The sequence below is a fragment of the Mus musculus genome, chromosome 7 (assembly GCF_000001635.26).
Source record: "Mus musculus strain C57BL/6J chromosome 7, GRCm38.p6 C57BL/6J".
NCBI lineage: Eukaryota > Metazoa > Chordata > Mammalia > Rodentia > Muridae > Mus > Mus musculus.
In genome coordinates this window covers 98,069,753-98,083,099 of record NC_000073.6, presented here as the reverse complement: position 1 = coordinate 98,083,099, position 13,347 = coordinate 98,069,753, and the positions used below count along the sequence as shown (strand labels likewise).

General features: G+C 53.8%; 1 protein-coding gene across 11 annotated transcripts in view; it reads left to right on the top strand.

The window, feature by feature from the left end:
• Nucleotides 1–13,347, top strand: part of Myo7a (myosin VIIA) — a 68,469-nt gene that overhangs the window by 36,423 nt on the left and 18,699 nt on the right. For all 11 annotated transcript variants that reach the window (XM_006507427.4, NM_001256081.1, XM_011241688.3 and 8 more), the window contains 13 exons: nucleotides 1,928–2,022; nucleotides 3,111–3,195; nucleotides 3,670–3,888; nucleotides 4,197–4,304; nucleotides 5,262–5,471; nucleotides 5,907–6,110; nucleotides 6,332–6,508; nucleotides 6,933–7,022; nucleotides 7,966–8,093; nucleotides 9,854–9,980; nucleotides 10,609–10,728; nucleotides 11,094–11,267; nucleotides 11,971–12,198. In XM_006507427.4, the coding sequence (XP_006507490.1) occupies nucleotides 1,928–2,022; nucleotides 3,111–3,195; nucleotides 3,670–3,888; nucleotides 4,197–4,304; nucleotides 5,262–5,471; nucleotides 5,907–6,110; nucleotides 6,332–6,508; nucleotides 6,933–7,022; nucleotides 7,966–8,093; nucleotides 9,854–9,980; nucleotides 10,609–10,728; nucleotides 11,094–11,267; nucleotides 11,971–12,198 (1,965 nt within the window). The remainder of the gene's footprint in view (nucleotides 1–1,927; nucleotides 2,023–3,110; nucleotides 3,196–3,669; nucleotides 3,889–4,196; nucleotides 4,305–5,261; nucleotides 5,472–5,906; nucleotides 6,111–6,331; nucleotides 6,509–6,932; nucleotides 7,023–7,965; nucleotides 8,094–9,853; nucleotides 9,981–10,608; nucleotides 10,729–11,093; nucleotides 11,268–11,970; nucleotides 12,199–13,347) is intronic.

Genomic DNA, 13,347 nt, shown 5'->3' with positions numbered 1-13,347 from the left:
ATGGCTTTGCTGTGTTCAGAGGCCTCCATGCATGGGATGTTTCTGAGGGGGCTCCAGGGTATCTTGGTATGTGTGTGTGTGTGTGTGTGTGTGTGTGTGTGTGTGTGTGTGTGTGCATTAGAGATAACTCATGGTGCCAGGCACTGACTCCAGGTTAGGGCTGGATGACAAAGTGGGTTGTCTCGTCAGATCCGTACCAGGCATTCAAACCCTGAGGGATCTGAGGTGTTTGGCTTGGGGGCTTCGGACAAGTTACTTAGCATATCTGCCTTCCCTTCTGTCTATGACAGGCTGGGCTGGTGATGGTCTAGAGTGGACCTCAGGTTCCTTGTGGTTTCTGCAGGCAGAGTCATGAGGGTCAGCTGTGTATTATTGTCTGTGGTTCTGTCTTAGCATCCAGGTACAGCAGTTAGGGCTCCTGGCTACCACAGCCTCCTAGGAAATGGTGAATGAGAGCAAGAAACTGGGCCTGAGCAGTCATGGCCCGGAGAGCAGCTGCACGGAGTCGGTGTGGGCTTCCTCATTTCCATTTCCTCTGTCCTGGTTACAGAGCAGGGCCCCTCCTCTGTGGGGGCAGGGCTGGATGCAGGACAACTGGGAGAAGAAAGGGGGCGGGGTGGGGGAAGCAGCCTTTAGTGGGGTCTAGTTAGGGGTCTATTTAACTCCTCTTGATGTGGGATTTGAGTCAGCCCCTGCGTCTCCTATGCAGAAACAAGGGCTTCAGCATTGGGAAAGAGGTTTGCGTTCCCTCTGTGTTCCTCGACAGCCGGTTGGACAGAGTTCTGTGTGCACAACCTCCCAGTGTCTCCATGCTAGTGGTGTGGGGTAGAAAGTTCTGTGCCCAATTCATAGGTTCAGAGAAGAGCCAGGGACTGAAGTCAAGCTGGGGGATGCAGGGGGCAGGCTACTGAACTGGGCTCTCAAGTGCCAGGCACGTGTTAGAATAGAGAGCAGGAGGGATGGTGAAGGCACCTACACCAGAAGACTCACAGGGCCCACTGTCCTCACGCTCATACATCTGTACCCTTTAGGAATACTTCTAAGAGCCCACATGTCCCAATGCCATCCCCCCATCTGCCCGTTCTTCTGCTCACTGAGAAGGCCGTGGTGAGCTTCTGAGTCTCACCCGGTGTCTGTGATTATAGACAGGTTATTGTAACCTTCCCCTGTGAGGCTCAAAGGCCAGGCTGCCAATCAAGGACACATCTGCCTGCTCTTCTGTGGCTCTCACACACTACCCAGCACTATGTATACCCATGGAACACTTCATATATGTATGTTTGATGTGTGTATGTATGTATATACATATACGCATGCATGCATACATATACACACATATTTATATGTATATACATATATGTATACATACACATACATATATATATATATATACATATATATGTGCGTGAGTGTGTATATATATATATATATATATATATATATATATATATATAGCCAGTGAAGTTTCACATTTCATCTCACTGGGAGGAGGACTAGGCTTGGAAACGAGGAGGGGAAGGGCTGGGGATGTCAGTGGGACCTGGAGTGGTCTTGAGTGCCAGGTTGGCACATATGCTATAGGGTATGTGTGGAAGGTCATAAGAAGGTTGCCCAACTGCATGTGGAGGAGAGGGTCAGAGGGGGACTGATGGACACCAGGGGACTCCTGGTAAGGAGTCTGCTACCAAGATCCTAGATAGAAAAGTAACATGATCCAGGGCTGAGATGATGACAGGGGAAGCCAGGAAGTGACATGCCTGCGGCACTCCCCAGTCTCCAATCCCCAGGCTTCTGGCTATAGGAGGCCACTGCAGGGTCTCAGCAGGGTCGGAAGTCCAAGTGCACATAGAGCCATGACGGGAGACTAGCTCTGCCTGGATTGAGTAGGTGGCCTTAGGGGATGTGGCTCAGGGGCTCTGTCTTTCAGGACCACCATGACATGTTGCTGGAGGTGGAGCGGGACAAGGCCATCACAGACAGAGTCATTCTCCTCCAGAAGGTTATCCGGGGCTTCAAAGACAGGTCTGTGTCAACCACTGCTCTCCCACGTGAACCCCAGGGTCACACATGCATTCCGATGGTGCACACACAGAAACCATCACACGTCTGCATGGCATGCACACATGGTCACAAGGTCACTGAGGAACACAGGTTCAAGGTTCATGCAGCTCTGCCTTGTCACAGAATGCAGACCCCACAGTCACTTGCCCTTCCCACACACATGGAGACAAGAGGTATGCTCACAACACTCCGCTCATCTAGACAATATTGGGGCTCTTACCAGCTACAAGGAGTAGCTCATACTCTACATTAAGGACATGCATACACCTGTGATAGCCCACACATGGCAAGACCAACTCTAGAGTATGCTTCAGGAACCACAAAGACCCACAAACTGCCTTGTTTGCAGTTCATCTGGTCCTTCCCTCTGTCTCCCCTTTACCTGTGAGTCTGCCAGCCTCTTCCTCCAGTGTTTCTCCAGTGTCTCCCCCACCCCCACCCCATCTATCCTCCATTTGGCTCTCAGCCTTGTTTCTCCACATACCCAGTTTGCAGGCCCTGGAGTGCCATGACATACCTACCCTTCCCTCCTGTGTTTTCTGATTCTCAGCAGACCCTTGCTGTTGCTGTGTGATCTCTGACCCATCAAGCCAGAGGTGACTGTGGTATCTGAGAAACAGCCCTCTGTGTGCAGGGGAACAGCACTGGACTCCTCAGAGGCAGACAGTGACAGGGGCTCCCAGGTCTTAGCTTCCTCAGCTACAAAGTGAAGGGAATTGGACACTGTAAAGCTTCTCCTTATGAGTTATTTCATTATTGATGTGGCCATCCACTCACCCACTCAACAAGCATCTTTCTGATTTCTGCCTTAAAGGTCTCTTGGGATAAGACTGCCAGGCAGGAAGGACAGACACAGGCTTCACTCCCTGTTCCTTCCAGATGGTACAGAGTGTGACTGTGGTACAGAGAGTCTATGCCTTGCCCAAGATCACATAGCTTGCAGATCACAGGACCCGGATCCAGTGTGCTATCTGGGCACACCTGGGCCCTGGCTGGCTCTGGCCACCAGCTATCTGCTCTGGAGTCACCCAGCCCTGTCTCCCTTCCAGGTCCAACTTCCTGAGACTGAAGAGTGCTGCCACACTGATCCAGAGGCACTGGCGGGGCCACCACTGTAGGAAAAACTATGAGCTGGTGAGTCCCCTCCCCAGCCCCAACCACTGATTCTGTTAGCCAGACTGTGGAAGCAGGCTGTGTTACCTTGGCAGCAGGACTTAACCTGCAACCTGAGGATGCCCCAGCCAGCCCTACCTTACCTTCAGTCAAAGCCCTGACCTAGCTCTAAGGGCTCACCCTATGTTTTGTGATTTTTGCCCTTGGAATATTTTGACTCTAAAACATGAGACTTTGGAATGATCCACATACAACTCTGTGGGACATCTGGCTGCAACCTGGACTTGGATTAGAGAGATGAGCAGAAAAGGACACTGGTTAGTTGAGGCTGGAGTTCCTGGAAGGATGCAGGCTTCACTGTGGGGCCCTGTTTGAATGACATAGATGGTACCTTGGTGGGTCCAGTCTGATGGAGGCTGGCACAGTGGGTGTTGCTCTGGTCCTCACTCATCCTGGTGAGATCTCAGGTCTGAGCACAGCTTACTGTCCTTGCAGATTCGTCTTGGCTTCCTGCGGCTGCAGGCCCTGCACCGCTCCCGGAAGCTGCACAAGCAGTACCGCCTGGCCAGACAGCGCATAATAGAGTTCCAGGCCCGCTGCCGGGCCTATCTGGTGCGCAAGGCCTTCCGCCACCGCCTCTGGGCCGTGATCACCGTGCAGGCCTATGCCCGAGGCATGATTGCCCGCCGGCTACACCGCCGCCTCCGGGTTGAGGTGAGAGGGTTTCTGAGCCCCAAGAGTGGGTGTTGTCTAAGTGTGTACTACCCCACCCAGGTGTCTCCCAACCCTTGCATGGTTCTGGCTGAGGAAGGAAATCTTGGCATTGCCTGCAGGGATGGACTGAGGCCCAGTCCCTCGTGAATTTTAAGGAGACAGGCACATCTGGTCTGGCTCTGGATCCAATGAGACCGACCCACTGCAACCAGGAGACCAACTCAACTGTCTTTTGGAGCTTGGGGGAGATGGGGGAGGGGTGAGGCAGAGCTGTGGCGACTTGTTTCTCTGGCCATTCCTTTCCTCAGTACCAGCGGCGCCTCGAGGCAGAGAGGATGCGTCTGGCAGAGGAGGAGAAACTCCGAAAGGAGATGAGTGCCAAGAAGGCCAAAGAGGAGGCTGAGCGCAAGCATCAGGTAAGCCAGACCTCTGCGCTCTCCCGGGTAGCTGCTCTACAGTCTGGCACCATGACTTTTCTCCATTGCTGGCTGCTTGTCACCTGTCCCTGCCATCTTCCTCCCTCCTCCTAGGAGGTACTTCTTCCTAGTCCCCTCAGCACACAGCCGCTGAACTCTCACATGGGGGTTGGGCTGTGTCCACAGTACCTTCCTGGTTAGCAGTGACACCCAAAGCAAAAGCCTGACAAGGGAGTGACTGGGGTCACACAGCCTGACACAAGGCTGTCAACCACAAATGCCACCAAACACTGACGTGCGTGCGGTTCATCCAAAAGCCATGGCTAAAATTGCGAGGTGCACGCAGTATTATGACGACTTAGCTACAGAAAGGCAGGATGTAAGGTACTCTGGAGTAATTTTTATACTGATTGCATGCTCTAAGATGATACTTGAAAACATGACTCAAATAATTAAACTATTATTAATATTGGTTTTATTTATCATCATCACCAGCAGCAAGCACCACCACCACTGCCACCACCATTATCACCATCATTATTTTGCCTTTTAAATGTGGCTCACATTAATCTTTTGGTCAGCTCTAGTACAGGTCCCAGTCCCACAGCCCAAGACTTCATGGGTTTTGTGGCATGGAAACAGGGGAGGGCATGGGAAGGGAAGAGTAAGCAGGGGAGGGTATGGAGGTAGGGGAGGGTATGGAGGCAGGGGTGGGCAGGGAAAAGAGAGTACTAGAGGAGGTGTCCTCCTGTGGTCCAGGGATGCTGGACATCTGTCTGTCCCAGATGGGGGCTACGAGGACAGTCAGCTCACCCCTGTGTCAGAGCCCTAGTGGGGCTGCTGCTGTTTTCGCTGTTGCTGGTTGCTCCTGGGCTCCCTGAAGACAGCTGTTCTCGGAAGCTATGTTGCTCAGTGCTGACTTACTGACTTACTTACTCTGCGTCCCCCCAACCTCAGGAGCGCCTGGCTCAGCTAGCCCGCGAGGATGCGGAGCGGGAACTGAAGGAGAAGGAGGAGGCTCGGAGGAAGAAGGAACTGCTGGAGCAGATGGAGAAGGCCCGCCACGAACCCATCAACCACTCAGATATGGTGGACAAGATGTTTGGCTTCCTGGGGACTTCAGGCAGCCTGCCAGGCCAGGAAGGCCAGGCGCCTAGTGGCTTTGAGGTATCAGGACTTTGGGGCAGGACTTCCTGAGGCACCCCAGAGTCTTCTATGTCTCCTGTCACATCCTTTGTCCTGATACAGAAGGCAGTGGTGACTGACTGGGTGAAGGACTATGAGTCTCAGACCCCATCCAGTCTCTGCCTGCCACGTGACCTTGGTCCACCCGCTATCCCTCTCTGAAGCCATTCTCAAACTTTTATCCAATGTCCTTGAGGATCCCCTATGTGCTGGGCTCTGTTTGGACAGTGGAGGGAAGCAGCAGAGGCCTTACCTTCTGGGAGGAGGGGCCGGCTCTGCAGAGGATGAGAGAGATGAGAGAGAGGGGGCGGGGGGGGGGGAGCAGAGAGGACAGCAGCCAGCGCTGCTTCTGTTCTGGGCCTGCGGGCTACAGGGCCCAGCCTAACGGTTAAGACACACCCCCTCTGTGTCCATCAGGACCTAGAGCGCGGACGGAGGGAGATGGTGGAAGAGGATGTTGACGCTGCCCTGCCCCTGCCTGATGAAGACGAGGAGGACCTTTCTGAGTACAAATTCGCCAAGTTTGCTGCCACCTACTTCCAGGGCACAACCACACACTCCTACACCCGGAGGCCTCTCAAGCAGCCGCTGCTCTACCACGACGATGAGGGTGACCAGCTGGTGAGGCGGCCTGTGGCTGGGTCATGGCTCACAGGACCGGGCTGGGGTAGTGGGTGCTGCTCTTGTCAAGTCAAGGTCGGGCTTTGGTTCAGCCCCCAACCTAGGGTCAGACCACATCTGCAGGTGGCTGTCTCTCCAGCTTCCTCTCCAAGGCTCTCTCTGTGGCTTGAGCCACTTCCACCGCCCTCCCTGGCTTTCTTACATGTGTGCTCCATCCTCAGGCGGCGCTGGCTGTCTGGATCACCATCCTCCGGTTCATGGGGGACCTCCCAGAGCCCAAGTACCACACAGCCATGAGCGACGGCAGTGAGAAGATCCCAGTGATGACTAAGATCTACGAGACCCTAGGCAAGAAGACATATAAGAGGGAGCTGCAGGCCTTGCAGGGCGAGGGCGAGGTGAGGCCACAGGGCCCCCAACTGATAACTGTCTTGGGCTAGTGGGGATGGTGTCAGCACGCCAGGCTCAGGTAACCAGCAGAAAGCTGTCTAGCTGTCTCTGCCTCATCCCTGCCCCAATCCCCTGCCATTCTCTGTCTACTCGTGGGAATAATGTGCGAGCCATTGCCAACTGTAAAGTTCTCATTATAACTGAGGGGCTACACTGCAGACCAGACAGACTTTGCAGTGGGAGCCACCTCTAGGGACACCTCACTGGGAGACCTCCGGCAGTAACTATGATTTTCTGAGTCTCAGCAGGGGCAAGGGTAGAGGGTGGCTTCGTGGCTTGCACCTTGTGAGCCTCTGTGTGGAAATTACACACGCACACAGACACTCTATAACCCCACTGTCCAGAGGTCTCATCCCTGCATCTGTTACATAGACCCAGCTCCCTGAGGGGCAGAAGAAGACCAGTGTGAGACACAAGTTGGTACACTTGACACTGAAGAAAAAGTCCAAACTCACAGAAGAGGTAAGAACAGAGCCTGGGCCCTGGAGGGCTTCCTTAGGCAGCCAAACTGCAGCACAGCTGAGTCGGGGGCCCTGGAAATGGGAGCAGGAGAACTGGATGATGCCTCTCTCTTCTGTATAGCACAGCACTGGAGCAACCACCAGACAGAAGTGTATGAAAATGCTAAGGGTGGGGGCTTCCCAGGGTGGGAGAAAGAATGGGGCGGGGCCAAGTACACACGTGAAAAGGAGAATACTTCTGGCTGATACATATACCATGCATTTCATCCTAGGACCTCTTGACCTGGGAGCAGACTTCTCTGTAGTCTTTTTGAATACTGGTACCACCACCCATCAATCCATCTCTTACCTTCTAAGACTGCCAAGGCCTTGCACACAGGGCTGTGTAGGCTGGTGGGGGCTGGGACAAACAGGCATGGGTTCAGGTGCAGGAGGCCCTTGCATGGCCCTTTCTGTCTATGATGGAGGGTCTCTTGCTGCATTTGAGTGCAATGCGGGGCTGCTTCTGTGGCTGCGTGGGGCCAGGAGAGAGACACACATCTACTGAGAACTGAGGGTGGCCATGTCATATCAGGGCCAGGGCCTTGATAATTAGGTGGTTGTGAATCAGGCTGTACTTTGGTGCCGTAGGTGTGAGATGCTGGCCTCAATCAGAGGCAGGGATGGAACACATCATGGCTGAAAGGCTTTCCCTTGGGTGGGACTGAGGTACAGAGACCAAGCTGGTAGCATCAGACTGGTGCTCCCAGCCATGTGGTCTAGTTATTAGTCTTTAAGGATGGAGTAATGACAAGCTCAGGGGTCATCCATGCATTCATTTGCTCTCTGCAGTGGCTGGCAGGGACAGCACCCCATCTATGATGCTATCTGCTCCCCGTGGGAAGCCTAGCAGGTGCAGCACCCAAGCCCCACCTGTTTGGCTTAAGCCTGTGTCCGTGTCCTAGGTGACCAAGAGGCTGAACGATGGGGAATCCACGGTACAGGGCAACAGCATGCTGGAGGATCGGCCCACCTCAAATCTAGAGAAGCTGCACTTCATCATCGGCAACGGCATCCTGCGGCCTGCGCTGCGGTCAGTACCCGAGGGGCAGTGGGATGCTGTGTCTGGGCTTCTCTAGGCAGAGGCTGGTGGTCTCCAGGCAGCTGCTAATGGCTCCACTTTAGCCACAGATTAAGCAAAAGGCCCGTGCTAGCTCTGTTGCTGGCTAGTCATATGACCCTAACCTATCTCCTTCATCCCTCTATGCCTTACCTGGAAATGTGGAATAAGAATAGCACCCACACCTGAGATCTGAGGGGAGGCAGAACTTTGAGACAGTGAATGGAGAGAGCAGACTGTAACCTGTAGCTAGTGGTTATCATGGCCCCACCTGAGCGGTCGGATTTAAACCCACTGCCGCTGGCTCATGTTCAGTGCAGCTGGCCCAGGCCAATGGCAAGGTTACTCTATGCCTAGAGAATCTATTATTTCCATCCTGGGTCAGGAAAGACCTCTACTAGTGGCGAGTTGGTGGGAAGACTAGAGTCACCTATACAATTAGATAGTTAACCCAGCCAGATGTGGGGACCTGAGCTTCTCAGGGAGCTGGCTTATATGACCATAGGTAAAGACTTGGGGTCCCAAGAACTTATGTTTATATTGGGAGTGTGGGACAAGAGACAAGTCCCATCTAATGGGGAAACTGAGGCCCAGCATGAGGAAGAGACTTTCCAGGAGTTATTTGGCCTTCTAGCCCACCTACCTGTCAGCCTCACCTCTCTCCACTGCTCCTCACTAGAGCGAGAGGCCACCCAGGGTCACCAGAAGGGAGAGGTGGCCACCAGGTTATCCATCTGCCACATCTGAAGTAGACTGTTCAGGAATCTTGTGCCAGGAACCCCACACTAAAAAAGGCTAGAAAGTAGACTCCTGAGGGACCACGGCTATCCTCCCTTCTCTGGCTTAGCTACTGGCCACCTTCTATTGGTTGAGTGGGGCCAGGATGGAGACTCCGGCACAGGTTCCCATTGGTCTGAGACAAAATGGGACCTCGATGAGCCATGGCAGTTTCACTTGCAGGCCCGATTGCTGCTGTGATGGTGGCCTGTCTGCTTTGGATATTTCAAGTGGAAATGACCTGGGTCATGGGCAAGAGGTCTAAACGCACATGTGTTATCTTCTTGTGATAAAAAGATGGCAACTTGAAATTTTGCCGGTTCATGAACTCTCCAGATTGAGAAGTTACTGAATGAGACAGTCCTGCCTCTTACCTGGGACTGTCCTCATAGAGGAGGAGCACTGTGTGTGTGTGTGTGTGTGTGTGTGTGTGTGTGTGTGTGCGTGTGTGTCCTGGGTGGGTAAGCCCTCTTGGACCTCCCACAGAGGAAAATGCTGTTAAGAGAAGATGTTTTCATCTTAGTGCAAAGTGACCCATGTACTGAGCATTCACAAGCTGGAGAACTGTGTTTCAGAGTAAGGGTCCCTGCTCACTGGCCCTGACACCCTCCCAGGTGCCTGCTCTGTTTCTGCCATGTCAGCCACTATTACAGAAACTGTCCCTGACTGTGGGGGTCCCTTGCTTGGGCTATATGGTTGACCTGGAGCTAGGCAGGGTGGACATCAGGGGCTGTGACCTTTGAACTTGCATTAGGATATAGGTCACTTTGTGGATGGTGGACCTCACCTGACCCATGCCTTATTCCTGGTGACCCCCAAATCTAAAGCAAGACCCTCTGCTCAGCCTCTTTATCCAGTCTGTCTCTGTCTCCTGGGAAGCCTTAGGCTGGCTGGTCAGAAGAGCTGTGGTGTGGAAGGGTGGCTGGGTGTCACTCTGAGGTATTGTCCCCACTTAGGGACGAGATTTACTGCCAGATCAGTAAGCAGCTCACACACAACCCATCCAAGAGCAGCTATGCCAGGGGCTGGATCCTCGTGTCGCTCTGTGTGGGCTGCTTCGCCCCCTCTGAGAAGTTCGTTAAGGTAGGGGGATGGTCTGGGGTGGGGAGGAGGGTGCAGGGCCCCTCTATGCTGGGACACAACATGCATGTGGCATGTGCTTTCTGGTGCCCCACAAATAGTCCTCATGTGGGACTCTGGGACTTCTCGAGTTCTGGAATCCCATACTCCCAGAGCCTCTCTCAGGTCCTTGATGGTCTCACACATGCCCAGCCCCTTCCTCCCAGGTCCCTTTTGCCCAGGGGACCAGCACTTGGCTTTGTCAGTATCATTCTACAGAGGTCAAGTGTGATAAGGATATACGCACTGAACATATCTTGGAACAGGCACTTTGATATCACTCTGTGCCAGGCTCTGGGTACTAGTTGGGTGCCATGAGGGGGAGGGAGTGGGGGAGACCAAATGGGGCCCTGAAAGGTAGCAGCAGCTGCAACAGAGAGGGCAGAGGTCGAATGTGAGGGTGAGGAGATTATCTGGCCTTGCTGCCAAGCTGCAGGGCATACACTTGATTCTAGGGGTAGCAGGAGTAGGCCTAGAAAGGGGGGCTCTAGGTGTCCCGGCTGAAGCAGCCAGTCCCGGGTGTGCCTGGAGAGACTGCAGGCTGCTGCAGCAGCTAGGGTGGAGACTGCCTCACTGAGTTCTCTGTCTGCAGTACCTGCGGAACTTCATCCACGGAGGCCCACCTGGCTATGCTCCTTACTGTGAGGAGCGCCTGAGGAGGACCTTTGTCAACGGAACTCGGACACAGCCACCCAGCTGGCTGGAGCTGCAGGTCAGCAAGGCTCACACAGCATGCCTCGGAAGTACCCTTTCATGCTGGATTGCAGGAGTCCTTGGGTTCTGGAATCTCAACACCCCCCCCCCCCCCCCCCAGAATATGAAAGTCCCAAGTGTGATTGGATCTTTCTGCCTGTCTTATGCCCATGGGCCTTAGTCAAGGCCATGCTCCTGCGGTGGTTTCCTACTAGGCTTGGGTCCTTGGCACAAGACATCGAAATGTCCCCTCAGAGTGGATACCTGTGACAGATCCAGGTGGTGTCCCAGTGGGATGCTGGTAGTATGGGGGTCAGCTCTTGCCCCATAGGCAGCCAGACCAGAGAGAGTGAAAAGACCACAGACCCTCTTGGTCACTTTCAGGCCACCAAGTCCAAGAAGCCCATCATGTTGCCCGTGACCTTCATGGATGGGACCACCAAGACCCTGCTAACAGATTCAGCAACTACAGCCAGGGAGCTGTGCAATGCTCTGGCTGACAAGATCTCACTCAAGGACCGCTTTGGCTTCTCCCTCTACATCGCTCTGTTCGATAAGGTATGGTGGCCTAAGCCTAGCCCAGCCCAGTGCTGCCACCTGCTGGCTGAGGGGTTTGCATGCATGTGAGTCACTTAAGTTATGGGAAACAGGCTCTACAGAAATGGTGTCAAGCTCTCTGGCACCCGTGTACCCCATGATCAAAGGTCCAGAGCTCTCTCCAACCATGGGTGCCCAGGAGAAAGCCCTTCTCTTCCTACTTAGAAAAGAGGGCTGACAACTCTGCTCTCCAGGGTCACATCTGTGGCTGTGATGTGTAGAAGTCTGCTCAGCCACTAGTTCGCCCTTTCCACATCTTCTCCAGCTGTGTGAGTCTTCGGGTGTGAGTACACAGTCTTTCCTGCTGAGATAGGCCTGGAGTTTCCTCTGGCACTGGGAAGACCCATGGACAGGACCTTGCACTTGGTCATAGTTTGCCTGGAGCTTCCCTCATGAATTGGTGCCTCCAGTGATGGCTTGCTTAACTGTACCCCTTGCTCTGAGAAAAAAAGGACTCCCACATACACATACCTTGAAAGGCACTCACTGCATGCTACAAGCCGGCTCAGAGCCTGTCCCTGGGACCAGCCTCCCAGGGGACCTAGGACACACACTCCTCTGAACCTCAGGGCTATCTGTGCTCATGCAGTTGTCACAGTGGGTGACCCTTTGAAGTCCTTCTCTGACCCTGCCCTGCCTGTCCTCCCACTGTGCCGTCTCACAGGTGTCCTCCCTGGGCAGCGGCAGTGACCATGTCATGGATGCCATCTCTCAGTGTGAGCAGTACGCCAAGGAGCAGGGTGCTCAGGAGCGCAACGCCCCATGGAGGCTCTTCTTTAGAAAGGAGGTCTTCACACCCTGGCACAACCCCTCGGAGGACAACGTGGCCACGAACCTCATCTACCAGCAGGTGGTGCGAGGAGTCAAGTTTGGGGAGTACAGGTGTGAGAAGGTAAGTGGGGTGTGCAAGCCACAGGGAGGCCATGGCCACAGGCTAAGGGCTGTTGTCAGTTGGCTGGCGGTTGGACACTTTCTGGGTTTCTTGTGGATTCAGTGCTTCTTAACCTCACACAAGCTGTGTGCAGTGGATGCTCAGAAAGCTATCCTGATTCCCCATGAGAAGGGGTTCATGCACTCTGCAGTGCACTGCGTGATACCAGTAGGGGTGATGGACATGTTTGTATGGTTCTTAGTCTAGGAACTGCTCTGAAGGAGAAGATCAGGATTTGCAGGGTCTGCATGCTATGAGCCGAGCCGGCTCAGAGCCTGTCCCTGGGATCAGCCTTCCAGGGGACCTAGGACACACACACTCTTCTGGGCCTCGGGGCTATCTGTGCTCATGCAGTTGTCACAGTGGGTGACCCTTTGAAGTCCTTCTCTGACCCTGTCTTTCCTCCCACGGGAACAGACTCGAGGGTCTTGTTTTTGAAGATAGTGGTGGTGCTTCCTGTACCTGTGGCTCTGTTAGTGATGGCAGGATAAAGATCGATGTGCTGTTGATTTTGAGGATGGTTGTTGTTGGTGATGATGGTGGTCCTGATGCTGCTGCTGATATTCATAGGTGTTGGTAGTGAAGGTGACATTAGTGATACTGGTAGTGCTGATAGTGATGATGTATATGCTGATAAGCTAATATTCCAACTGTTTTAGAGCCACCATACTGGCTACTAAAATTGGGAAACTTTTCCCACCAACTATAAAATAGCAGATGCTTACAAGGTCCCTGAGAGCCTCCTCTGTCACACTGCTGCTCTACAGAAACACCAAGAGCCCCAGGGGAGTTCTGCCCTGCATGCTGGGCACCAGGCCTCATCCAAGAAGAGCCCAGCCCATGCCAGACTCTCACCTGGCTCTCTGAAGTAGAGCCAGGTGGTTACCATGTCGACTCTTCCTGGGTAGATAGTGATGGGGATGGGGATGTTGACAGTGGTGTGTTGACACCATCCCCACAGACCATCTCCAGTGTCCCACCCTCCAAGACATGACTGCCAGCCCACGTGGCTTTCATGCAACACCGATCCCAGCTGTCTGACCATCACCAAATAGGCCTCCTGCTCTTTTGCTCAGTTTATGTGGCCCTGGACAGAAGTCAGCTCTGAGC